Source organism: Astatotilapia calliptera, chromosome 17, assembly GCF_964374335.1.
Source record: "Astatotilapia calliptera chromosome 17, fAstCal68.1, whole genome shotgun sequence".
NCBI classification, from domain to species: Eukaryota; Metazoa; Chordata; class Actinopteri; order Cichliformes; family Cichlidae; genus Astatotilapia; species Astatotilapia calliptera.
In genome coordinates this window covers 20,357,240-20,384,859 of record NC_137438.1, presented here as the reverse complement: position 1 = coordinate 20,384,859, position 27,620 = coordinate 20,357,240, and the positions used below count along the sequence as shown (strand labels likewise).

The window sequence follows — 27,620 nt, the reverse complement described above, 5'->3', positions numbered from 1 at the left end:
GTTACAAACTGTCTAAATTCTTTCTTTCATTCATCTTTAATAAAATGATCAGTGTGGCTGCTCTTCCAGGTGTAACATCCAGGCATCCATGAAAACAGAATATATGAAATTTAACAGAGTTAGAAGTTAGCTCGCTGGTTTCCACCTACATTCCAACATAAATGAAGCCAGAAAACTAAACAACAGTGACTTTTGCAGGGTTACTGAAGGATTACTGAAGTTGGACTAGCTGGTATATAATGATGTGCTACGTGATCGCTGGTGACACAGCTATGTTAGCATAACATAAACACAGTGAAGCTGGAGGATGGACGCTAAATTTTTTCCACTCGATAAAAGGTAATGCAAGGGTTTCTGATGGTTAGGCTGACAGTGATCACTGACTGTTTTTAGGGGCTTGTTCAGATTAAATAGAACAAGATAAAAAGCAATAAAACATGTTAAAAGCACAACAGCCTTAATAAATAGAGTAGTTTGGGCCCAGAAGCAGGATTCATCCATCATCACTTAAAGATCAGCTCTTGGGGCACAGCTAGCTCAGTAGATGCCACATGATGGAAGGTTGGGTGTTCAAATCCAACAAACAGCGGCTATCCTCGATTGGTAGCTGCCCACTGCATCACTGAGTGAATGGGTTGAATGCAGAGAACTAAGCATTTTCCTACAGGAATAATAAAGTTCAATTTCAATTCAATTCAATTTTATTTATATAGCGCCAAATCACAACAAGAGTCGCCTCAAGGCGCTTCATAGACATAGTATACATAAACAATGAGATTCGAGATAAGGCAAATTCGATAATATTCAACACATCTGTAAAGCAGAAATATCAGTAAAATACACAGAAAGTAATATGACTGAAATATTAATTAAAAGAACTTAATATAATTAGTGAATGGGACACTTTTGTGGCATTTGTCAACACCACTGGAAATGGGTCAACACTGTCAGGCAAAAATCCTGATGGTGTTGACACCCTACTTTCTCTCATAACACATGTTTTTCTGACAAAAGCCATCTTGTTTTGCATCATTTGCTTATGGCCTCTACAATCTACCTAAATTAAGCTTTTTATAAAAAAGATACTTAAATCTTGCATTTCATCGACTTTGGTGTTGACACACTATGGTTGTGACACAGGGTTTTCTCAGAAAGGTATGCGATAAATGAAATAAAAAAACAAAAAAACCTTATCACAGCAGTGACCTCATGGCATGTGTATCAAACAGGAAGTGGTAAAGGGGTCCTCAGAGTGTAAGCTAACCACAATAATTCCTGATTTTTTTTGTACTTTTAAAAAAAATCTGATGGTGTTGACAAAAACTCTGGACACGATTTTAATCACTTAAAAAATATGTAAAAATAAATTTTCAATTGCATATTTTGATATTATATAAGATATTGACTTAAATATTTAGTGACGAGAGCCATGATGTTTACATTTTGAATTACTTTTAATTTTTTTTCTGTATTTTAATATTATCACACCTGCTTCTGGACAATGGATTTTTAAGGTACTGGTAATGTATTGTACCATTTAAAATAAATGTATATGTATAAAAAATGCAAAATCATAATTTTGTTGTATAAACATTGCCTTGGTTTTTCTTTCAGTCAGTCTTGTATGCATATTTTTAACCCTCAAATTGGGTTTTATCTGGCGGACATGTTTTGTCCCTTATCTCAAGAATCACTGGTATTTCTCAGGTAGTATCTTTTCCACCAAAGTGTGTTTCTGTTGTGTTTGTATTTTTTTGTCTGCTCCCACAGTCAGGGCGCTCTCGAGGTGATTCCTCTGGTCTGGGGTCAGCGCCAGATCCTCATAATGGAGCCGCAGCCACGGGTCGCCTGAAAACACACGACTCCATCAGGAGGATGTCCCTCACACCATCAGCAGCAGTAGCAACAGCCTCTTACCTTTTGTGATCCTCTGACCTATAGACACCAGTAGCACCGCCCCCACGCTGTGATTGACAGGCTCTCCAGCCTTTGATCGCCCCGCACCCAATCTGTGAAGCACCTGAGCTAAAACCAAACCGTCAATCTCCAAAACGATACCTGCAGGAAGACACAGTAAAAATACATGTTATCAAATACGAGGGCTCACATATGTAAGTACACATGTGCAAGTGCATGTGTTGGGATTACATTTTGGATCAAACTCTGACTGTACTTTTCTGTGTTCATATTTCCATCAGTATTGACAACATCCACAGCGCCACTGGCTGAAATGCCCCAAACCATGACTGAGCCTCCACCGTGTTTTACTGATGGCTGCAGACCCTCACTGTTGTACCTCTTTTTGTTCATATTGACTATTTAAACCAAAATGTTCAAATTTGGATTCATCTCTACATCAGACCTCCTGCCACTGATTTTCAGTGCAGTTCTTGTCTAATTTCTGTTGGTAACAAATTCTCTTAAAACAAACCCCAAATGTAACTATAATCACAAACTGTGTAACAACCTGCGCTTCAGCATAAAAGTTCCCGTGTCATCAAAGATAGCTGTGTTTGTTAGTTTCTTTAGATTCCTAAACATGATAAATTTTCTTTGTAAGTGCAGGTAGTTCATATTTCCTGAGTGTGTCTTTGAATGCATCAACAGTGAATGGAGGCATTTTATTGGCTTTACCGTCTGCAGGAGCCTTCAGTTCCAGCTGATGCTTCGCTTTTCTCAGGATGCTGTAGTAATCTGCGTTGGTGGAGCACAACAGCTGAGCTGTGTCGCTGTTCACGCCCTGAGCCTCCATCATGGCCTGGAACTTTGACAGCGCTGCTCCACCAACCACAGCTTCGGAAATCTGCTTTCTGCCTTCTGATAGGTCAGACACTAGACCAGTCATCACGAGCAACAAGCCGCCTACAAACACAGACAAAACACATTTTAAATATTTATCATGCTTTCTTTTTTAAATGTACCTAAAGGGAAATTTTTACACCAGTGTAAAATTAAATAAACTTAAAAATAGACTAAAATTAAAGCAAGTTGTTGTCTGTAAAGGTGTGCATGCAGTGGGTTTAGATTCCCATGATGTTTTTACAGCTGTCAGAATTAAGTGTTTGTTTGTTTTTTAATTTTAAACCCAAGTGGTCTATTTTTCTTATTAGCTATAGCAAAAAAATTATTATCATCATTATAGAACGGGTTATCTCATCTAAGGGTAATATTCACTAGGACTCTATAACAAAGGTAACAATGAGATTCTTGTCATGTCTCTGATATTCACAAAGGAGAGGCTGTTCTGCGTTTTCTAATTTTAATTTTCATGTATAAAGGAAAGGAGCCAGTTGAGGTGGTTCGGGCATCTGACAAGGATGCCCCCTGGGCGCCTCCTGGGTGAGGTGTTCCAGGCATGCCCCACAGGGAGGAGGCCCCGGGGCAGACCCAGGACACGCTGGAGTGATTATATCGCTCGGCTGGCCTGTGAACGCCTTGGAGTTCCCCCAGATAAGCTGGAGGAGGTGGCTGGGGAGAGGGAGGTCTGGGCCTCTTTGCTTAGGCTGCTGCCCCTGCGACCCGGCCTCGGATAAAGTGGATGAAGATGGATGGATGGATGTATAAAGAAAGTTACAGGTTTAGATTAGTTCTGTCAGCATTAACACCATAACCTCATTAACGCGGCAAATCCCCATTAGCAAGTTAATGCGGATCTGCAATATTAAACAAGTTCAGAGTTTTAAAAAAAGATAAAGAATTATGTGGCAGTAGTTCCTGTGGGTACAAAGTCCAAAAAATACAAGCAGTACAGCTCACAAGCATTGGGTGCTGCTCCTCGGTAGACTGCCAGAAACTGATCAGTCAGAACAAAGTAGGCTTTTAGGGAGGAGGACCTTAAAGAGACGGGAGGTAAACTGAGGGGCTGCATACCGTGTAAAATAATAATTTTCTTTTTCTTAATCAGAGGGCATCTGTATGGAGTGCAATATTTAAAACTATATAGAGCTAGGAGAAGAATGAAGATAAGATACATGTTATTTATCCATAATCTTTAATGTTAACTCGACACTGCAAATTATCTGGCTTGCTGCTAGAAGAGGTAAACAGGCAGGTGGCACAAAAGAGATGCTGCAACGTTATTAGACCGCAGCTGTACTTAATAAAGTGGCCATGGGTGTGCTAATAAAAACAGTTGCCACTTTGAAATGGTTCAGATGCTTCCTGCATTTAGAGAGCCACAGGTGGTCCTAATAAATTGACCACAGGGTATGTGTCTCTAATAAAATGGCCACAGGTGTTCCTAATAAAGTGGTGTTCCTTTGGGGTTCAGGACCTTTTTAATGCCTCGGATAAGACACGTTGTTACTTTGGTGATCAAACCCTGACAGACGAGAGCTGCTGAGCGACGTCATCACCCTGAGTCGTGACCAGCTCCATCAGGTCATCGGGTCTGTTTCCCTTCAGCGTCTCCAGAGATTCGATCACCTCCACGCTGTTTCCCACACATCGACCGATCGTACTGTTCATGCCGCTGAGCACAGCTGCTGTACATATGCCCAGGCCGTTTCCTGCTTCCACCTGAAAGAAAAATAAACAGCGAAATCCAAATTTGAGGTCAGCTTTGCCATTAACGGGCTGTGGCATTGGACGCTGCGCTGTAAATTAAACCTCTGAGTTTGGATTAAAATAACCTGTAATAAACCCAATATTATCTCCCCTGTGGTTCAATGTTGTGTTGCTGCATCACTCCATGCACAGATGTTTCACATCCCTCCCTCCCTCTTTTATGGTGAAATATTTGAATTGTTGTTGTACTCACTAGCATCTGAGCTAGTTCTGTAGCACTTTCCAAGTCTTTGCAGATAGCAGCTCGTCCAAACTTGACATCCAGCACCAGAGCAAACAGAGACTCGGCTCCTTTCTTTGAGATGATCGAACCTGCAGAAACAGCACAGACGGCTGTAAGCTGACTAGAAAAAACACGGATATCCACGGCAAAATCCAGCCAGGTGCTGGACACCAGTTTTATGTGGGTATCAAAAGATCTGGTTCTTTTCATCAGTTTAAATGGGCATAATGCTATAACCGCTCAAACTTATGTTCAGGTAGAAATGACCCTCCCCCGAAGGCTGATTGGGCTCACATATCAAGTAAAGAAAGTCTAAATCCTTTCCGCCTGTGTGTCGGGTCCCCTGACCCTCGCAACACACGGGTGGAAAAGCTTAAATTTCTCAAAAAAAAAAAAAAAAACCAACACAAAAAAAGGGTTTTTGGCTCTTGAAGCACTAATCCCAGTTTTTACCAGTAACCAGAGGTAAACTGTCCACGGTGCTGGTGATGTCCCGCAGAGCGTACAGGACTCGATCTGCAGGAACCAAAGTCTCTGTCTGACCCACAATGCAACAGCCCACTGAGTCCAGGATCTCCAGGATCTGGAGAAGAACAGCTGAATCAGAGAATGACTTTGAGTGTTTATCACTCTTTATTATCCGTATGTAGTTTTATTTATTTATGAATTTAAATATTTAATTTTCTGTTATTTTTGTACCCTTATCACAAGAGCTACCATTGGAATTAATTAACAAATTTCAGTAAAGATGTCAGTGTCCTTGTTTCCCCAAACAGTCAATAGTTTCATCTGTTTAGTTTTTTTTTAAGAGCCAGCAGGGGGCGACTCCTCTGGTGCAGTATTTAGTGTTTGTCACTGTGGCTATATCCATCTATTATATACAGTCTATGCCATCCTTGAGCCCAATTTAATATCTGAAAATCTTTAGAGCCTAAAACTTTTAATATAACTTAATCAATGATCCTCACGTGAGCCTAAAGAGGCGACACAGGAAGTTATTCACTTGTTCCAGGGTCTAGTTGCCTGGCAACTCTGTTATGTGAGCCAACAGTATCCTTGGCTCTCATTGGTAGTTGGCAAATTGAACCGCCCACTCCAGTGGACCAGTGGTTATTTACCTCATAAAATCAAAAATATTTGATATAAAAAAAAAAGATTTTTAAGTATATTTATTGTAATTGAGCTCTTGTGAATCACATGCAGTACCCTCATGGCCCACCAGGGGGTGCGCAAAGTGCTTCAGTGTGTTTTCCCCCCAGAGTAACATTTTGCTGACATTTATTAAAAGTTAAAACTATTAATTTTTAAAACTATATGTAAATATATGTGAGCCAGAACAGATTGCTTCACCTGCTCTCTTGATTGCTCCACCTTGAATCCTGGAATTGATTCCAGTTTATCAAGAGTTCCTCCTGTATGAGCCAAGCCCCGCCCACTGATCATAGGAACCTGTGGACATGGACTGAATTAATATTCCTAATATGGTAATCTCACATTTTGAGAAAAGGAAGACACACCCACCCAAGTAAATCACCTTCTACTAATGTGGGGTAACAAATCACAAGAAGTTTGTTTAAAAGGGGAGGAGCTTAAACAGAACCAGGGGGCTGCACTGTGTCCCAGTCTAAAATAATATTAATCATGTAAATTTAGCGCAGTCCAGCTGGGCATGAACAGAATGGGTTCACTTTAACGTTTTAACCAATCAGATTTCATCGTTAAAGTCTATACCTTACAGCCGCAGGCAGCTAGCGCTGGCGCTAACACCAGACTGACTTTATCTCCCACCCCGCCAGTCGAGTGTTTGTCCACCATGAAATTTTTCCACTCATCGGGCCATTCCATCACTTCTCCCGATGACATCATCTCTCGGGTCAGGGCCTTAATCTCGGCGGAGACCATCCCATTCAGCCAAATAGCCATCAGCATGGCCCCTTAAATACAAAGAGTGGGAGACGTTAAAGATGCAAAGGAGGAAATGTGAATGCATGTCAGATGGTTTGTACCTGTCTGAGAGTCCTGAATGGTTTTCTCTTTAACGGCCTGGATGAAGGCTTTGATCTCGTCATCACTTAACTGTCCTCCATCCCTCTTCTTCCTGATCAGATCTGGGATTGTTATCATGTCTGCTAGAAGTAAAAACATTACAAGTCTGTTGAGACCTAAAAATTTTCAATCATTCAGTGACCAGGATCTGGTTTTATTAATAGTTCTTTCCTGTGTACTTGTTTTTCCTTTTTCTCTGGATTTTAAAAGACAGGGCCAAAAAAACTGAAACACAAACAAAGTAGATTAACCTCTTAGCAGTACTGAGAAGGCAACACAGTTTGAGTTAAGGCATTAAAACAGGAATCAATCTGTTTGAGCTGCCACATCATCTTTCTCATTTTATAAAGACAAATATATCAACATGGAGAGTTTCTGTTACTGACTTTCCTAAAAGATTAAAAAGTTCAAATTTTATGTAATTAATTGACAATTAAGTAATAAAAAATAGTATATAAAGTAAAAAAGCATCAAAAAACAATTCTTTTCAGGAATAAAAGTTAAAACTTGCACAATTAATTAACTCAGCACTAATTGTGTAAAACAGCCAGTCACACGCCCTGTTCCTCTGAATCATCTTTCTGAAGAAGCTGGTGGAAAGCCACCTGTCCTACATAAAGCTGTTTCATACATCACCTCTGCTTCCTCTGCAGCACTTTGTAATCGAAATGCTTACCACACAGCCAGCTTCTGGTGCAATGCAGATTAACAGCGCAGCAGCACGATGGCAAGTTTCTCTCTGTGTGTGTGTGCGTGTGTGTGTGTGTGCAGCAGCTATAAATGGACTCAGCAGAAACAACATCAGGATGAGCATCTAGTTCCCCCAGCAAAAAATCTTTCACAGACTCACTTCTTTTGCAAAGGCAGAAAAAAATTAATAGCCAGCTAGCTTTGTTATTTTTGATATTATCATTATTTTTTAGCCAGCTGTAAATCTTTTATACACCCTCTGTGACTCAAAGGACCAGTACTGCCATGACTCCAGTTTATTGTTGGACTCATAAAGTCAGAGGTGGCTCTGCTGGTGAAAGTTCAGTACTGTGCAAAGGTTTTAGTCACTTTAGACATTCAGCTCCTTATCTGTATCACACAGAAACATCGGGGAGATTTAACAAATCATCACGTTACAGGCAAAAGAACAATAATAATACATGTGTTTGGCACCTAATTAGCAAAATAAAGCCTGTGACTTGTTTTTGCTTTTATTGGAATAGGAACAATAATGAACACTTTAAAAACTTATTAACAAACAGCCTTAATCCATTCAGCCCCTGCAGATTTTCTGTTAACCATACCGACCTCTAACCACAGGTAAAATTTAACAGTTCAGCTCTGAAGAAGAGGAAAACATCCCTGTTATGAGAGTAAGACAGAGTCAGAGTACAGTACCTGGTCTGATGTTTGCAGTCTGTGAAGTGGCATCGACCCCGTGGTCCTTCATAAAGTGAGTCTGTCAGTCAATAGGAGAGCAGGGAGAGGAAAACGAGTGAGCCACTAACCTTTGACCTCTGATTTGGTCATTCAGAGAAAAAAAAAGCTGACAAATGTCCCCACTAAGTGAAGTTCATGTGCTGTGTGTTTACAGACGATCTGTTTATTTGTGTGTCACGTGCAGGCAGCTGTTATCGGTTCAGACGGGTCCTCTTGTATTTCGGTTTCAGTTTTTGGGCTCCTTTTCCTTCCGCTTTTACTATTTTAAATACTTTACTTTTATTTTGTTCTGAACATTTTCTGTATGTGCTGTAAGGATATGAAAGTATGTGCGAGTTACGAGAAGTTCGGAATAACTAAAGGTATTTTAAGTTTAGTTTAACTGTAATAATTGCCTCCGGACGTTTGTTTCTTCATTTTAAACTTTCCTTCAAAAGGAGCATGGATTTTTTTCCCTGCCTGTTGTACAGCTCTGTTCCCAACTTCTACTGCGTGACTGACAGCCTGGAGTTTGAAATCCGCTTCAGGTGCCATTTATGGTGCTTATACACACATAATACGGTAATATTACGTTGAAGCACAGTGCGTATTACTACGCGAGGCTCCTCGGTAGCCGTAATGCTCCGACAATCCATCAAGCGGTGCAGCTCCGTAGCTTACCAAAGTCGTACTAAAACATTTTTTGACATGTGAGCCTTTGATGAATCCTGTGTGGTCATTATGATTTATTGAGGGCAGAACTGTTTCTAATCTAGATGAAAGTGCTTTAGGAATAACTTTAATGTCGGTATTAATTAGTGACAAAGGCTGGTAGCGTCGTTTTCTGTTTTTAGTAACTATTTTATTGCTGCCGTTTTCATATGGGGAGGGATTAGACTGTTTTTTTAGTTTTTTTGTTTTTATTTCTGTGCCAGTTATGAAGAATAGTGGAGATAACACGGACCAGAAATGTTTCAGAAATTCAGCAGGGAATCCATCCAGGTGTCATGGTCCTGGGTCGTTGACCCAGCGTTTTGTGTTTTGTGACTATTTCCCTCTGTTCTAGTTATTCTGTGTCCTCCCCCCTTGTGTCCGGTTCGGGTTCTAGATTTCCTGTTTTACTTTGTAGGTCTGTGTCTCGTTATGCCCATTAAGTTCCAGCTGTGTCCCCTCCTGTGTGCCATTTCCTCATTACCTGATGTGTGTATTTATAGTTGGTGTCTGCCTGTGCTCCTCGTCGGCTCGTCTGCGTTCATCCATGTATCACTGCGTTCCTCCGTGTAGCTCTGCATTCTATGGTGTTTCGTTCCTGTCTCTGCGTCTCTCTGCCCCGCACCCCTTTTGTATGGTCTCAGGTTTGTCTTTAGTTTCTCCCAGTTTAGGTTTGTAATTGCTCATGTTGAGTTGCCTGTTTTTGCCACCACCACCACCTTGTAAATAAACATCACTCTGTCATCAGTTCGCTGCATCTTGGGTCCTCCTTTTCCTCCACACCACACGGCTCCCTCCGCCAGCCGTGACACCAGGCCTGGTGCCTTGCCATTAGGCATTTGGTTTAGAGCACAGTGTAAGTCCCTGGCAGATAGAGGTGATTAGGTTTATTTTCAGCAGAATAGAAATAACGGTAAAAGTAGTAGTAATACTTAATAGTAAGTATTATTGATTTCCCGTCCCAGTATTGTTGCATTCACTGTCGAAGAGATTCTGTTTTTTGTGATAAAATGTAATCTAGTTGCAGTGTTGGGAAGGTCACTTTTAAAATGTATTCCATTACAGAATACATGCTCCCAAACATAACGGAATACTTTGGATTACTTAATATGTTATCAAGCTTTTTACAACCACATGAATGTTGCTGTGTGATTTATTACTATTACTGAAGGATACTCGCCATACCAATACCAACTAGAATTTTAAATCTTAATATATCTTAAGGTAAGGCTGCACTTTTTGCAGCGATCTCATATAAAAAACTATTCCGTGCGTATATAAAACAGGTCCGCGCCCCAAACCGTAGTAAAGGGACCTCTGGCTAATACGTTGGGTTCCTGTCGGGCTTGTAGCCAAAAACTAGCTTTACTTTGTTGTCTGGGTCAACTTTGCTAGTGAGAGACAGAGAGAGGTGTTGAAAGGCTGCTCCAACAGAACTTATTGTTTCAGAGGAAAACGCGAACACGGTGTACAGTCGAGTCTTAATAGCTTACTTAAACTTACTTTGGCTGCAGTGGTTATTATTATATTTACATGCTTTCATCTCCTGTTTCTGCTCGGTGACAACTCGTACTGTTCGACTCTCCTTTTTCTCCCTCCTCTCCCTCACAGACACATAACGGGTATGGCAGTTAGTGATGTGCGATACCACTGATTTCCTTTCCGATCCGATCCCAAGTAATATTCAGGGTGGTATCGATGATACTGATCCGATACCGATACTTTATGCAAAAACATATTTTATTTAGTGTATCTCAAATTATAGCGTCATAATGATTACACGACATCGGATTACTTGTTCTTATCACTTAATAATGCAGAGTTCATCATATAGAAATAAAAAAACTGAAGTTGTGCGCTATTTGAACACCTGCCTGCCTGCAGCACTAAAGGGTGGAAATTCGGGAGAATGGTGGCTCCGGGATTCTCCCGGAAAGATCGGGAGGGTTGGCATGTATGGTTGTGGCAACATCACTAACCTTGTCAAACACCTTAGAGTAAATCATATCACAGAATATGACGAGCGTATGTTGAGACGAACTGAAGAGGAGGAGAGGGACAGGTGCTGCTAGGGCGAGACAGACGTCTCTCACGGAGCGCGGCCGAGCTAATTCCAGTTTCCAACAATGGCGGCAGCTACTTAGTTTTAATATTACTCTTATTTCTCTTTCTGGGTCGCAAAAAAAACAAACAACTTTTAACATGTTTTCAGGTGAGAATGTAGCTGTGTAAACTTCAAATATCTGAGCCGATCGACACATTGTTTTCAAACCCCCGCGGTCTTTCACTACTCGGGTTAAACATGATATATAAGTCACTTTGATAACTTAAAAATGTTATTGGTTGGCTTTTTCAGTGTTTTATTTGTTCGTGAGTAAATCGGATTGGCTGAGATTAAAGTTATTAGATTAGATTAAATTCAATTTAACTTTATTAATCCCTCAGGAGGGTTCCTCCGGGGTTTTCACACAGCTGAATAAACATCAAACAGAAAACTAATTAAAGAAAGTGTGAGACGGTCGAGAGTTTACGCCAGCGCCCGGTTATATTTTAGATGGCAAGGAGCAGGCGGCTGTTTCACTCCACCGAGGGAGCTCGTGACGTACTACCCGGCTTTCTTTAGACCGCGAAGGGCGGGTCCTCAGGTGGAAGCAGCCTCTGAATTTGGACACCCCCCGCTGTTTCCAGGCCGGCTAATAATAACGGTGACATTTAACGTATTTTATCCGATAAATAAACACTGTAAAATGTATTTATCACCCCCCCTCCCCCCAACAGCCCTTTTGAATGTCTCCCTAATTCTGAGGTCTCAAGGTTGGCAAGTATGGCCACAACACCTCACTCTTGGAGCACTTTTTTGCCACATGTATCGCAAACCATGTCTCAGCTGTTTGTGGAGGTAAAATACGTCCACACAATTACGCTCAGCCATTGTTGTGAGTGCGCGAGCCAAGGGGCTGCAGACATTTATACAGCCGTATTTCGCACATGACTATGAAAGGCGGAAGAGGAAGTAGTTCCTTTGAATGTAGACAATCCGAATGTTATAGTTTCTTTCCACCGTGTTGCTGTTAATGATAAACTACAAATTAACCCTAAATTACTAAAAATATCGATATTTAATGTGAGAATCGGTTCTAGAACATAAATGACTGGTATCGGAGGAATCGATATTTCAAGATCGATCCGCACATCACTAATGGCAGTCCACTCTCCCTGCAGCACGGACTACACTGCCCATGAGTCTACATTCTTTAGGGCTTTGCCTGTAACACTCTGCCTATTGCCTTCATATTAAATAATTTTCTGAATAACAATTTTTAAAAATATTTCTTCACATCATGAGACACAGGCATTAGAGCCTCTTAATGTGTGTTTTGTTTGGGTTTCCACCGGCGTGGAATTACCAAAAATAGAGAGGGCATAGCCTAACATATTAAACAGGAAAAGACCACTGTGTAATCCCTTTATTTCAACAAAGTAACAGTACTCTGAATACCACCTTTTTAAACGGCAACTGCAATGGAATATGGTTACTCATATTTTGTATTTTAAATACCTAAAGCCGGTACATGTATTCCATTACTCCCCAACACTGTCTAGTTGTAATTTAACATTTTGCAGTTCTTTCCATGTTTGTTTGATTGGATTTGTTGCATATCTGCTTGTTAGATATTTATTTTTTCCCTCAATATCGTGTTCTACTTTCTGTTCCACTTTCCACTCTTCCCTTATAAATTTATCAAATTCTGAATCCATTAAAAGGGTGATATTAAACTTTATGAGATGATTTAAAATGGGATCAATTCTGCTATCTTTACCTGAGCTGCGGTAATGCATTAATCCCTCCACTGCAGGATCAATAAAGTCTTATCTTATCGCTTATCTTATAAGTTAAGGATATGGGTGCATGCTCACTTATTGTAATAGGGTGTATTCTAGAAGTTGTTTTTTCAATGATAGAATTACTCCTATGAAAAAAATATATTCCTGAAAAAGATTGATATACAGAAGGGATAGCTCAGTAGGTAGAGTGGTGGCCCCATGATCGGAAGGTCAGGGGTTCGACTCCACTGAACGGCTACCCTGAGGTACCCCTGAGCAAGGTGCCGTCCCTACACGCTGCTCCCCGGGCGCTGCATTGGTGGCTGCCCACTGCTTCACTGGGTGAATGGGTTAAATGCAGAGGAACTATTTCCCTATGGGGACTAACATGCACACTTTACTAAAAAAAAAAGAAAAAGAAGAAAAGTATAATTCCTGTTTGCTTCATTTCTGAGTCTCCAGACATCACAAACACTAAAATCTTCCATATATTCATGTATTATTCGGGCAGACTGTAAATGTGCTATATTAGCTGAATTACTGGAGCGCTCAAAGGGTTTAATACGAGTTTGCAGTAAGGTCACGTGACTTTCGCGCATTGCATTGTAGGTACCAGTAGCAACAAAATCAAAACACTGCATCAAGCGCTAGTATTTCCAGCACCGATAATCATTAATTCTGCGGTTTTAACCTCTACTTGCATTTTATTTGCCCCAAAAACAGTTATGTACAAAACGACGGAGAACACGGCAGGTCCTTACAAAGACAGACTTGATGAAAAGACAAAAAAAAAGTACGAGGAAAAAAATCAAAGGCGTGAAAGTGTTAGACCCATACGAGCATACAGAGTGGAGTAAGGATGTTAGCGTGCTGCCCAACTTTCATCACACACATATTTATTATTATATGGTCCTAAGCGTGAGTGCATACACTCACAAAATGTTTAGTAACTTCAGATCCCTGCAACAAGCCCCGCCCAGTTTACTTTGGTGATTTGGACTATTCCATTTCACAGCTGTTGTTAGATTTTTTTTTCTTTATTTCCTTCACAGGCCAACGCAATCTATTTGTCATTTCAGGTTGTAGTATTACACAACATTTTCGGATCTAATAGAAAAAAATGAGTTTCATAATTCATTCAATTATTGTCTTTATTTATAACTGGCATTATTGTTTCATTCTATTATAGAATCTCACAGGAAAGACGCAAAATTGTATTTCATTGTGCTTTATTAGCTGCTTTGGTGAAAAACAAATCAACAATGCAACAAAAAAAAAAAACAAAAAAAACACAACAACACTGCAAAACAACATACTGGAAAACAGTTGTTCATCACTTGATTGCTTCAATACAACACTTGGGCACATATACAGTGGGGCAAAAAAGTATTTAGTCAGCCACCGATTGTGCAAGTTCCCCCACTTAAAATGATGACAGAGGTCAGTAATTTGCACCAGAGGTACACTTCAACTGTGAGAGACAGAATGTGAAAACAAATCCATGAATTCACATGGTAGGATTTGTAAAGAATTTATTCGTAAATTAGGGTGGAAAATAAGTATTTGGTCACCTCAAACAAGGAAAATCTCTGGCTCTCACAGACCTGTAACGTCTTCTGTAAGAAGCTTTTCTGTCCCCCACTCGTTACCTGTATGAATGGCACCTGTTTGAACTCATCATCTGTATAAAAGACACCTGTCCACAGCCTCAAACAGTCAGACTCCAAACGCCGCCATGGCCAAGACCAAAGAGCTTTCGAAGGACACCAGGAAAAGTATTGTAGACCTGCACCAGACTGGGAAGAGTGAATCTACAATAGGCAAGCAGCTTGGTGTGAAAAAAATCAACTGTGGGAGCAATCATCAGAAAATGGAAGACATACAAGACCACTGATAATCTCCCTCGATCTGGGGCTCCACGCAAGATCTCATCCCGTGGGGTCAAAATGATCATGAGAACGGTGAGCAAAGATCCCAGAACCACACGGGGGGACCTGGTGAATGACCTGCAGAGAGCTGGGACCAAAGTAACAAAGGTCACCATCAGTAACACACTACAACGGCAGGGAATCAAATCCCGCAGTGCCAGACGTGTTCCGCTGCTGAAGCCAGTGCATGTCCAGGCCCGTCTGAAGTTTGCCAGAGAGCACATGGATGATACAGCAGAGGATTGGGAGAATGTCATGTGGTCGGATGAAACCAAAGTAGAACTTTTTGGTATAAACTCAACTCGTCGTGTTTGGAGGAAGAAGAATACTGAGTTGCATCCCAAGAACACCATACCTACAGTGAAGCATGGGGGTGGAAACATCATGCTATGGGGCTGTTTTTCTGCCAAGGGGACAGGACGACTGATCCGTGTTAAGGACAGAATGAATGGGGCCATGTATCGTGAGATTTTGAGCCAAAACCTCCTTCCATCAGTGAGAACTTTGAAGATGAAACGAGGCTGGGTCTTCCAACATGACAATGATCCAAAACACACCGCCCGGGCAACAAAGGAGTGGCTCCGTAAGAAGCATTTGAAAGTCCTGGAGTGGCCTAGCCAGTCTCCAGACCTCAACCCCATAGAAAATCTGTGGCGGGAGTTGAAAGTCCGTCTTGCTCGGCGACAGCCCCAAAACATCACTGCTCTCGAGAAGATCTGCATGGAGGAATGGGCCAAAATACCAGCTACTGTGTGTGCAAACCTGGTAAAGACCTATAGTAAACGTTTGACCTCTGTTATTGCCAACAAAGGTTATGTTACAAAGTATTGAGTTGTATTTTTATTATTGACCAAATACTTATTTTCCACCCTGATTTACGAATAAATTCTTTACAAATCCTACCATGTGGATTCATGGATTTTTTTTTTTTCACATTCTGTCTCTCACAGTTGAAGTGTACCTCTGGTGCAAATTACTGACCTCTGTCATCATTTTAGGTGGGGGAACTTGCACAATCGGTGGCTGACTAAATACTTTTTTGCCCCACTGTATGCGGGACTTTTCGTGGCTGTTTTGATATCGCTCTCTCTCTTAACCGATCAAATCCCGCTGTGGTAGCAGCTTTAAACTCGGTATGACCCAGGTTGATAGAGGTGCCCAGTCTGGATCGCATTCCAGCATTTTGTAGGCTGGTTTTCCTACAAAACACAACAAATATTAGCCCGCAAAGCCACAGTGAACAAAGCAGCATAGCGCAACAAATTCAATTCAAATCAATATAAGACTTATTTGTAACCTACATCAACAATTATGTTATGATAAATTACGTAATAACAACAACAGAAGACGTACCTTTGTGGAACTGCTTGGATCAGACTAACCTGTAAGCTGGAGTGTTCTGGAACGTTATATTTGGTCTTCGAATTGCTGCAATCCAGGCCATCCGTCAGCTCTTTGTTACTTCGGAAACACGGCTTGAACAATTTCTCTTCCACGACGTAATCCGATAAAAAACGATCTCTTTAGCCGTCGGCTTCCCGTGGCTGTCATGCAACCGGCTATTGCAGTTAATAATACAACAGCTTCTTGCCATTTTTTGTGTTTCTTTTTATCGCTGTGTGAATGTTTTCATGTGAAAGCCTGCGTGCGCTACTACCGCTTGCCACTCGTACCTACAATTCTTTGCAGTTTTACCCCGGAAATGATGTCACATTTTCCATTTTCAGTCTCTGATAGAAAACTGTATTTAAAAAAGCCGGATCATCATTATTAGGAGCACACAGATCGATGATTGTAAAAATATTGTTTGAAATAGTACATAATAATTAGGGGTGCAACGATACACAAAATTCACGGTTCGGTTCGATACTTTGGTGTCACGATTCGATTTTTTTTCGATACAAAAAAAATGTTCATGCTTTTTTAATTTGTCATTTATTAAAATTATGAATAGATATTTTAACTTAAAAGTACAGTTTTTAAATTTAATATTGCTGAAACAACAAAGTAATAAAAAAAATTTATCTATCTGATCGAGAAATCACTCATCTTTGGAAAAGAGAGTTTATTACAGAGAAATGGCTCTTTCCAAAATAAAAGCTATACTATACGCTTCTTCTGGGCTATATTCTCAGCAGCATATTAAACATATCAGGTCCCCATAAGGAGAATCATGTGCTAACGGCTGTCTTTTTCAGCCCTTTTCAGCACAATTTTCAGTTTTTTCACCACTTTTCAGCACAAATACCAGCTTTTTCAGCTGTTTTCAGCAAAAACCTCTTTTCAGCAGAATACTGCTCATTCAACTCTTTTCAGCAGAAATTCTGCTGATTGAACTCTTTTCAGCAGAATTTTCACCTCTTTTATGCCCAAATTCTGCTTATTCATCTCTTCTGAAAAACTTTCAGCCTTTTCACCTCTTATTAGCACAAATCTCAGCTGTTTTCAGAAAAAACTCTTTTGAGCAGAAATTCTGCTGATTCATCTCTTTGCAGCTCATCTTTTTGCTTCCTTACCTCTTTTTTGCAAAGTTTTTAGCCTTTTCACCTCTTATCAGCACAATTCTAAGCAGCTTCTGCTAATTTCACCAGAATTGTCAGTCTATCCACCTCTGTTTGTTAGAAAGAGATTGGTGCACTGAGGTGAGACGCTGCCTTTAGACCAGAAGGGCCAGGTTCGAATCCTGCTCAGGGCAATGTTTTTTTGTTTTTGTTTTTTCAACTTTTTCAGCTTTTTTCAGCCGACATCTTCAGCATTAAGGCATCCACACAGCATTTTCGCAGGAAATGCAAATTTTTCTAGTTATCACTTATATTGCTTTTCGTCTCTTGGAAAGAGACCCTGAAATAATCTGTTTGTTTGTCCATGACAGCAACCAAGAAAAGGGCAGAGCAACAAAAGACAGGTGGTGGTCCTGCACCCCCTCGTCAACAAGTTGGTTAAGTAAATAATACCCTCACGGGAATATCGATATCTCTCTATGAGCACACTGTCGCGCTGAGCTAAAGGATCCTGTCTATCCTGCAATATACGCTGAATTCTGAGGACTCTCCTTATCAATCTTGCACCTTCCGCAATGGGTGGCTCGCATATACGGACAGGCTTCCCAAATCCACCTTCACTTTTATAGCCGTGGTCTCTCATCTTGATTACACAAAGTAATTTGCAATTACTACTCTGAAATATGAATTACATCTGTAATAATCACATACATGTAATAGAATGTTAATAGTACATTTCCCTTTTTTAGGAAATGACCTGTATGTATCTGTGTGACATCAATAACAGGATCAAGTGCTGCATTATCTTTAGTTACATTGATGTTATTTATTTATGGTGAAACAGTGGTGGAATATCGCTGTTGCTTTCGTATACATGAAGCGGACATACCTGCGTGGCCACGATCTAATCCTGTTTACATAAAGTAAACCTGCTCCCGAGCAGGTTTACGCTTACGGCTCTGTTGCTATGGCAGCAAGTCCCGGATGAGCTTCGGGGAACCGAACGATCTAAGATCACGCGAAATCGTCAACAATCAAATCCAGCTAACTTACTTAGCGAGGTACGAAGAACGGGCCCCAGGAGGGAGAGAGAGAGAAAGAGAGCCAGGGACAACAACGTCACATTAGAAAGGTATAGTAATCATCCACAACTATTTTCAGTAGCGGATTATAAAGGATTCAGAAAGTTTATTCATGCAGGCCCATATGACAGAGAATATGCATGTTCCTTTTGTTTTCATATTATAATTTATATTTAATTGTGTTGTGGTTTGCAGTGTTTTGTGTTGTTTCACTTTAAATTTGTAAAAGGAAAAAGCTGAAAATTTAAATAGTTAAAAGTTTAAATGTGAGTAGTTGATTTTTGTATTATATGATTTATTTATTGCATTTCATGTGGAGTGAATAAACAAAAGTATATTTACGGTGGCCCCTACAGACAAAGCACATACAAACTTCAAATCACGTACGAACCCTGAAGCACGTACAAACTCCAAAACACGTACAAACTCCAAAACACGTAAAAACACGTACAAACTCCAAAACACGTAAAAACTCAGAAAAACATAAAAACTCAAAACACGTACAAAAGATAACAGAACTGCTCCAGGATGCTAGGGGCAGCATTGAGCTTTTGTTACCCAGTGGCTACACAAGCCAGCAAGTACCAACGACCAGATTTGGTGTGTGGTAATAACAGGTAAATGAACATTTTTTTTATCTTTATTATTTGACTATATATGAATGCTTGTGTATAAATACACAAACAATACACATATGCTTTCATGCTTGCAATTGTGTAATTTAATTGGTAGCTCTGTTTTGGACGTTCAGTTCATGCTAGAAATGGGGTTTGGAGTTTGTATGCGCTTTTTGGAGTTTGTACGTGCTTTGTCTCTAGGGGCCACCACACATATATATATATATATATATATATATATATATATATAAATGAAACCACTTTTTTTTACATTAGTAATTCCTTTTGTGCATAATTTTATATTATTGCTAATAATAAATAAATGAAAGCAACAAAACAACCTGAAGAGCCGGTTCGGAGTCGAAAGAGCCGGCTCTTTTTTAGTGAGGCGAACCGAAAGAGCCGGTTCTCTAAAAAGAGCCGGAAATCCCATCACTACTGAGCTTAGCTTCTGACTTATGCTGTGCTCAGTGGATCTGCGCTAGACAGTGCAGTCTAGGCGGAGTAGTCGAACGCAGGTCCACTGAGCTCTCAACACAGACAGCATTGTCAGAAGAAAAGTTGATAAAATAAATTAAAAATTTTGTATTGTTGATACATATGCGAACCGAAAGCACTGTATGAACGATTCTATATCAATACGAGTGTCGTTGCACCCCTAATAATTATATATCGACCTTCTGTGTCTATTAGAGCAAATGTAACAAGATAGACACACCTCTTTGTTTACTATTATAACAAGCTGAAAAGGACAGATTCAATTAGAGCCTGTACCTTTCTTCTGATTTTTGTAGAAGTGTTTCCTGAGGAGAATGGCTACCTTTCATTTTGTGACATATTCCAGAATTGTTGCGCTTTTCACCTGTGAACGAATACCGCGCACATTCCAAGAAACCAGAGTGACAGGCACCACACAAAGAATGTGAACTTTGTAGATGTGTTTCCTAAGGAGATGTATGTATGTGCAGTATGGGATCTGGGTGTGTGTCTGTGTAGCCTAAAGTTTATGAATATATGAGAAAGTGTTGTGTGATGGAGATGGGCTGTGAGGACTTGAGTTATATGAAACAAATAATATCAGACTGACCCTGCCGCAGTTTGCTCCCCTGTCCAAATCCTGGACAGGCGTGGTTTTAGAACGTATACTCAGCGTCAAAGTTAATGTGAATCGATAAGCGGAAGCGAATGGATGTATGGATGGCGTTTACACAGACACGGTTCTCTGTTATTCGGCCGAACGTCCTCGGGTTGTTGAAATAATCCCGCCCGAGAACAATAAATGCGTCATTTTCTGTTGTAACCCACAAACTGACCGTAGGCAATGCACCGACACTCATCTTTCACTGTTTCACTAAGGTAAAACAGTTTAGTTGTTGAATGGAAGCTGCTGCCCGGTGCGCGCTCCGGTGTTCCAGATCAACTGGCGTTTAGATCAACTGGCGTTGGTCGAACAGATGTGTGGCAGTCTTGCGTTTCAGGAGCTCCTACCGACAAACCAGCAAAAAAACGCCAAATGTGTCACCTGTGACACTTGTGAGGTTGTCTCAAACACACTCCGTCAGTCTTGATGCTGTTGAACAACAAAATGTTTAAAAATGTGGCGAGTTTACCTGGTGATATCCTCATGCGCGACGCGATCGCGAAAACAGCAAACAAGTAACACCACGCCGTTGTTGTTCACAGGACAGCAAGAGTAAACGATCGGGAGACCCTTGTCGTCGTTATCGTTCCCCTCGCACGGTTTATTTCACCGAATTCAGCGTTTTTGCTCCACAACTAAAGCGAGCAGTTTGCTCTGTGCACCAACATGGAGTCGAGTCAACCAGCGCCACCTCTGGCCAAGTGCCACAGCCTACAGCCAGATCAACTGGTGACACACATCTGCAGCACGTTTGAATTCGTGTCATGCACATTTGTACCTTTCAATTGTGTCTGTTTGTGCGTCATGCAAATAAACCTTTGAAATGATATCATGTATTTATTATCAGCCTACATTTGTACAAAATGCCAAATGACATACACATAAGAATCACCATCCTGATATCAACACTTTTGCCCATAAGAAAAATGTCGTGAACAAATATATGACACACCAATATTTCACCAGTGTTGTAACTCACATGTCGCCAGCATAGTCTGCCTGTGTCCCCCCTCTGCAAACGCACATTTCAGAGTTGGATGTGATATACAGTCTGCATAAGTGTGGTCAATCCCATAACGATCCGTAAGGGGATGGCAGCTACGCTGAATGTACAGCAGTCACACAGTGATCAGCAATAAACAGTCCCCAAAACTTGCATATAATCCCCAATGTGGAGCCCATCTACTGACTACCACATAGCAGCTGGACCAGTCCCCAATGCAGGTCAGTCCACTGCTGCCACCTGTGGCCAAGTACCATAGCCTACCACTAGATTAACTTGTGACACACATCTGCACCTGCTGCTATGATCACATTGAGTAAAGGCTGAGTGGCTGCACTCACACGTGGTGCATCTAAATCTACCCACAAATATGTTGAAACATGCAATGCCAGCAATGTGGATTGTCAACACTGAAAACAATCAGTAAGCAAAGACAACAGGGATCATTTGTTTCTGTTTATTTAGCACCCACAACATTTGTAGTCGCCTTCTGCACAGGGGAAGTCCACACACACCGTGTGGTACCACTTTCCACAGAAGGTGCAATCTGCAAGATTGAATGTGATTGTCAGGGTCATTGTCTGACTGTTTATTACTAATCACTGTGTAACTGCTGTACATTCACAGTAACTGCCATCTCCTTATAAATGTTTATTAGATTGACCACACTTATGCAGACTGTATATCACATCCAACTCTGAAATGTGCGTTTGCAGAGGGGGGACACAGGCAGACTATGCTGGCGACATGTGAGTTACAACACTGGTGAAATATTGGTGTGTCATATATTTGTTCACGACATTTTTCTTATGGGCAAAAGTGTTGATATCAGGATGGTGATTCTTATGTGTATGTCATTTGGCATTTTGTACAAATGTAGGCTGATAATAAATACATGATATCATTTCAAAGGTTTATTTGCATGACGCACAAACAGACACAATTGAAAGGTACAAATGTGCATGACACGAATTCAAACGTGCTGCAGATGTGTGTCACCAGTTGATCTGGCTGTAGGCTGTGGCACTTGGCCAGAGGTGGCGCTGGTTGACTCGACTCCATGTTGGTGCACAGAGCAAACTGCTCGCTTTAGTTGTGGAGCAAAAACGCTGAATTCGGTGAAATAAACCGTGCGAGGGGAACGATAACGACGACAAGGGTCTCCCGATCGTTTACTCTTGCTGTCCTGTGAACAACAACGGCGTGGTGTTACTTGTTTGCTGTTTTCGCGATCGCGTCGCGCATGAGGATATCACCAGGTAAACTCGCCACATTTTTAAACATTTTGTTGTTCAACAGCATCAAGACTGACGGAGTGTGTTTGAGACAACCTCACAAGTGTCACAGGTGACACATTTGGCGTTTTTTTGCTGGTTTGTCGGTAGGAGCTCCTGAAACGCAAGACTGCCACACATCTGTTCGACCAACGCCAGTTGATCTAAACGCCAGTTGATCTGGAACACCGGTCGCAGGGGAAACTGAATTTAAATCTTTGATCTCGTGGTGAAGCATGGCTAGAACATCCAGCTTTTTGTTGTTGGATTCTACACACTTGCCTGCATGTCGGGTACGAGTAGGTCCTCGGTATCCGCTGATGAGTCGGTTTTTCTCGTTGTGTTGGACCGCTTGGTCAGGTTATCCGGTTGTTTGTCGGATTCCTCCATGACGCACCTGTCAGAAGAAATGTGGGAGTTGTCTTCCTCCGCGCTGAATGGTGTATGTTTGTTTTAGGTTACTGAGAGCTGTTTGTTTAAATGTAAATGTTTTAAATCCCTGTCACTGGGAGTCTCGCGAGCTCACAGCATCACCTTTCACTCTATGAGACGCGCAGGTTTATAACTCACCTGTTTAAACTGTATTACGGTTTAAAGCTTGCATTATTGCAGCAGTGGCAGGTGGATGGCTGCAGCTGTTGGTGTGTTTTGGAGAGTTTTTAATGCACTGTCTGACAAATAATGTCACCCGCACTGCGGTTAGAGCCACTGCCAGTAAATCTTTAGTTTCAGTTTGTTGTTGTCACAGACAGACGGTCATCACCGGTCGATCTGCCAGTTTGGGTTGTGTTTTTGTGCACTTTTGCTGTTTTCTCCTCTCCGTTCCGTGTGTGTGCGTGCGTGTGTGTTTGTGTTCTTTCTTGTGATGTGGAAACATGTACTTCCGGGGAGCCGTGGGACAGAACGGCAGCTGACCCGCCGCACCTGTGCTTAATCGCTTCGCCGGCTGCTACTAGAGTCCTTGACTCTCATGTAAAATCTTTGTCTCGTTCCTGTTTCTATCATTTAAGAAACATCTCTAAACTGCGACATATGGTCTCTTCAGCTGAACTGGAAAAACTCATGCATTTGTGTCATCACGCTTAGATTACTGTAATTCCCTGTTTACTAGCTTGGATAAATCATCTCTCTCTCTCCTCCAGGCAATACAAAACGCAGCAGCCAGATTACTAACTCGTTCTACCAAGCGTGCCCACATTACTCCCATCTTATATTCTTTACATTGGCTCCCAATAGAGTTTAGAATTCGCTTTGAAACTCTTGTTTTAACATACAGAGCACTAAATGACCAGGCTCCAGATTATTTATCCAAGCTTCTTAGAAAATACACTGCTGCTCGTCATCTCCGCTCACAGACTCAGAGTCTGGTTGTTCCCCGTACACGACGGAAGACAAAAGGGGACAGAGCCTTTCAGTCTGTTGCACCAAGGCTGTGGAACAGTTTACCACTACAATTACATTTGCTTGACTCTGTGGATTCTTTTAAAAAACAGTTAAAAACTTTTCTGTTCAAACAAGCCTTTTGTTGTTCTATTCATTTTATATATATATTTTTACATTATTTACATTTGATCTTTTACACTGTATATGTCTATTGATTGTATTGTTTATTTTAATATTTGTGTACAGCGCTTTGTGACTGTCTGTCTGTGAAAAGCGCTTAATAAATAAACTTTACTTACTTACTTACTAATCTTTTGACATCCAGACCTAATTACCGGTGCGGTCGGATGAGAGCCAGCACTGGAACGTTGAGCTAAGCCGGGTAGCGCAGCCGCGGTTAGTGTTTCAAGATTGTGAACGTGAGAGAACAGTTTAGTTACTGTATGTTTGTTTTCTCGCCTGTCTCCAGGATCCGGGGAACAGAGGAGCAGCGAGAGACGGAGTTTTGGATTATTATTGCACTGTCACGCTGGGAGAAGTCACCGTGCTCTTTTTGATTACAGTCGAACTGTTGCCTTGTTTTCACTGTAAATAAATTCACCATCACTTCGCAAGGACTCTCGGACCTGAGTCCTCTAATTCCATCCACCATGACAGTTGTAGTGACTTTACTCCTTTCAGTGCCACTTTAAGCTTTTAAAAACTTTACTTTTAGGTTAGTTTGAAAAAGTTTCAGTGGGAAGTTTAGTCTTTTGTGTGTTATTATTGGAGTATTTAGAGTAAGAAAAGGCTTTTAACACTAAATGAGTGACAAACACAGGTTTATCACTGAGTAAGGCCCCAGTCACACAGGCCGAGAGAGCAGTCCATAACATTTAGCAACCTCTAGGTATGAGGTTTCCCTGACTGGTTGGCAAGTTGTTGCTGGAGGTTGCTGGCAGTCATTGTGAAGTCAGTCCCGAACAGGGTCACTAAAATCTCCTGTGATAGCTTTGTTCACTAGCACACTGTTACAGATTCGTGTAAGTGCATGTGAGACACCAACTGTTCACAGACTGGTATAAAATGTGGAAAAAGTTTGATGTAAACCAGAAACTGAGAACACTTGCCTTTAATGTAAAAGTTTCAAAAGGGTCAGCTTGTAACTAAAACCAAGAAGTTTGACCATATTACTCCGGTTCTTGCTGAGCTGCATTGGCTGCCTATCAAATACCGTATTCAATTTAAAATTTTGCTGCTTACTTTTAAAATTATCAATAATACTGCACCAACCTATCTTAAGGAACCTTTAAACCCTTATGTCCCTGCCAGGGCTTTAAGGTCATCCTCGCAGTTATTGTTAGTTCAGCCCAGATCTCGGTTGAAATCTAGAGGCGATCGATCGTTTGCCTTTGCTGCACCTGAGTTATGGAACAGCCTCCCGATTGGCATTCGGGAGTCTGATTCTATTTTTTCTTTTAAAGCACGCCTTAAAACTTATCTTTTTGAACTTGCCTTTTCTACCCGTTAAATGCTGACTGTTAACTGCGACCTATTGCATTAACTTTTTACTATTCCTGTATTCTTGGTGTTCTCTATCATGCGGCACTGGGTCTGCTATAATCTATGTGCTGCAGTCCATTTTATTAGTGGCTTTCTACTGTGAACATTGTCTGCTGTTCTTATTATATTTGATATTAATGCTCTTAACTGTATTATTTTATTGTTTTTTTTGTAAAGCACTTTGGTATGCCTAGGCTTTTAATGTGCTCTATAAATAAAGGTTGTTGTTGTTGTTGTTGTTGTTGTACTTTGAAGGAAAACGGTGTCCATTTGCAGTTTTACTTTTCACAGCTTCACTGCTGCTTGGTGAGCAGTTGGCAAGTGTTTGCAGACAAGTTGGCGTCTTCCATGCAAATGAAAGGTGACTGCAGCATTTGGACTGCCAGCAACCACATTTTTCCTAGTGCTCCTATTTACCAATGGTTATGAGTCTCTCAGACTCTTGAGACAGCATTATACATTTCAAAATAGCAAACAAGTTAATGTCACATGGTTAACAGTCACATGACTGGAAACCTGAATCTTCCCTGATTTGACACCTATTGTTCAGGTGAGAGTAAAAAGGTCATGGAGCTGTGCTGACATCACAGTAAATCGTAGCCATGGAGTTACTCATACCTACCCTCCATATTTTCCATAAATCAAGATATAGCTACTTTTTGACAGCTGGCTAGCTAACCACATGACGTTTTCATGTCAGATGATATTTAAATATTTACTGTTAGTTTAAAAAAGAGAAGGAGTGAAGAAAGGGGAAGATGTCCAGGCAGAGTGCAGGAAGCTACAGAAGAGATGCGTCATCACAGGAAAGACGGGATAAAATCATGACATCAAATCTTCTGTTAAAGGACTTTGTTATAAAGTTTGATGCTTTCATTATTCAGCTGTTAAACAGTTTGAACTTCTCAAATATTTTAAATATTTCAGGTTTAGTGTTTGTTTTAATATGAAGTCGGGTAGTAAATCATCATCAGCGCACATCTGAGGTGAAACTCATCAGTCATTAACTCGACTTCACACTTTAGTGGCCAGAGAAGGTCTGAGGTCATAAACCTGTGAAAGAAGCACACGTGAAGGCTGTGAGTGCAGTTTGTAATAAATGACAGTTTATTATAAAGATTACAATCTGTTGCGTTGCAGAGCTCATCAGTTGTCATCGTGTGCTCTTCGGTTTTTAGAAAAGGGAAGAAAAAACTACAAGTACACGCACACCACTCACTCCAGAAGAAACTACAAACATACTGTAAAAAGAGGAAGCTAGAAAGGGGGGGGGGACCATAAAACCATAAACTTATAAGCAGGTGGAGATTTAAGAGGAGGGGGAGGAGGGTTTCACACGCAGGTTAGAAAGCCAGGATTCTCAGCCAATCAGCAGGAAGCTGTGGATTATTTTCCAGTTTTCCATTTTGGCTCATTCTTTCAGATTTATCCTGCTTCTATTGATCAATTATCACTTTATCACACAGATTTGGAAGAATCTGGAAGTTTTTAAGTTATCGCTTCAACGTTTATCTGCAGCACCCCCTGCTGGGTGGCCTCTGGTTTCTACAGTTGTCTAACCCTAAGCAAAAGAAATTCTGTTCTCAACCAACTTTTAACCAACAAATATGTGAAGTGAACATTTATAAATGATGGCTTTCTATTCCCTTCTGTTTTTGGACTGTAAAATCTCTAAATAAAAACTTCTCATTTTTTTAAACACAAAAATGTAAAACTCTGAACTCTTGAGTTTCCTTACTCTGCCGTGGGCGTGAACGTTACTGAACTTTGTGTATTTTCTGACACTTCATGGACATGAACGCTGGTAAAAGAGGCATGACCATCCTCAGCTACCGAACATCGAGGAACATAAATAATAAATATTAGAGGTTTAAACCACGGCTGAGGAGCTATGGTTTGATTTATATCCTCATTTTTCTCTTAGAGGAATTATTAAAAATCTTTTCATCACAGACCTGATTATAACAGTCAAATATAAATGACATTGTTCTGATAGGTTTACAGCTCATATTTAACCCTCGAGTGACCAAGTAGTGCCAAGTGCAAAAGTTTTGAGGCACTCACATATACATATGAATATGTGAGTGTCTATAAACCTTTGTCTGGTACTGTATATTAAAAAAATTAACTTGCAGGTATTTTTTTAGAGAAATAAACAATCTGAGCTCGTATTAAATAGCACAAAAATCACGAGGCAGCTTTTTTGTGGTTTTCCGATTGACTTATTATCTTTGTAGATGGCCGGAACACGCAAACACAAACTGTAGAACCAAAAATGACCAAAAGTACTTGGACAGGGTTTTATCTTGTAGACTGAATAACACTGTAATCCAGCTCACTTCAGATGTATTTAAAGTTACTGAATGGG

General features: G+C 40.8%; 1 protein-coding gene and 1 long non-coding RNA gene across 3 annotated transcripts; one reads left to right on the top strand and one right to left on the bottom strand.

The window, feature by feature from the left end:
* Positions 1-683: 683 nt before the first annotated feature.
* Positions 684-22,834, bottom strand: tymp (thymidine phosphorylase). 2 transcript variants are annotated; one of them, XM_026148035.2, is made up of 11 exons: positions 22,610-22,834; positions 8,225-8,285; positions 6,796-6,918; positions 6,521-6,723; positions 6,140-6,238; positions 5,243-5,372; positions 4,760-4,878; positions 4,356-4,518; positions 2,635-2,862; positions 1,918-2,058; positions 684-1,848 (listed from the first exon to the last, which is right to left on the bottom strand). In XM_026148035.2, exons 1-11 carry the CDS (start codon positions 22,715-22,717, stop codon positions 1,691-1,693), a joined length of 1,533 nt encoding a protein of 510 aa, XP_026003820.2. In that variant the 5' UTR covers positions 22,718-22,834; the 3' UTR covers positions 684-1,690. The 2 variants fall into 2 exon arrangements, with proteins under 2 accessions (XP_026003820.2, XP_026003821.2); XM_026148036.2 differs by having other exon boundaries at positions 6,796-6,915; positions 22,610-22,776.
* On the top strand, positions 19,726-24,327 carry LOC145421582 (uncharacterized). Its single transcript, XR_013902969.1, has 2 exons — positions 19,726-19,863; positions 24,180-24,327. It is a non-coding gene; the product is annotated as an uncharacterized LOC145421582 (long non-coding RNA).
* Positions 24,328-27,620: the final 3,293 nt, after the last annotated feature.

Coding starts and splice junctions, on each gene's coding strand:
- tymp (XM_026148035.2), bottom strand. CDS start 22,717: ATGGAGGAATCCGACAAACAACCGGATAACCTGACCAAGCGGTCCAAC. Junction 6,724..6,795: donor CATTCAGGACTCTCAGACAG/GTACAAACCATC, acceptor TTTGTATTTAAG/GGGCCATGCTGATGGCTATT. Junction 4,879..5,242: donor CAGTTTACCTCTGGTTACTG/GTAAAAACTGGG, acceptor CTGTTTCTGCAG/GTTCGATCATCTCAAAGAAA.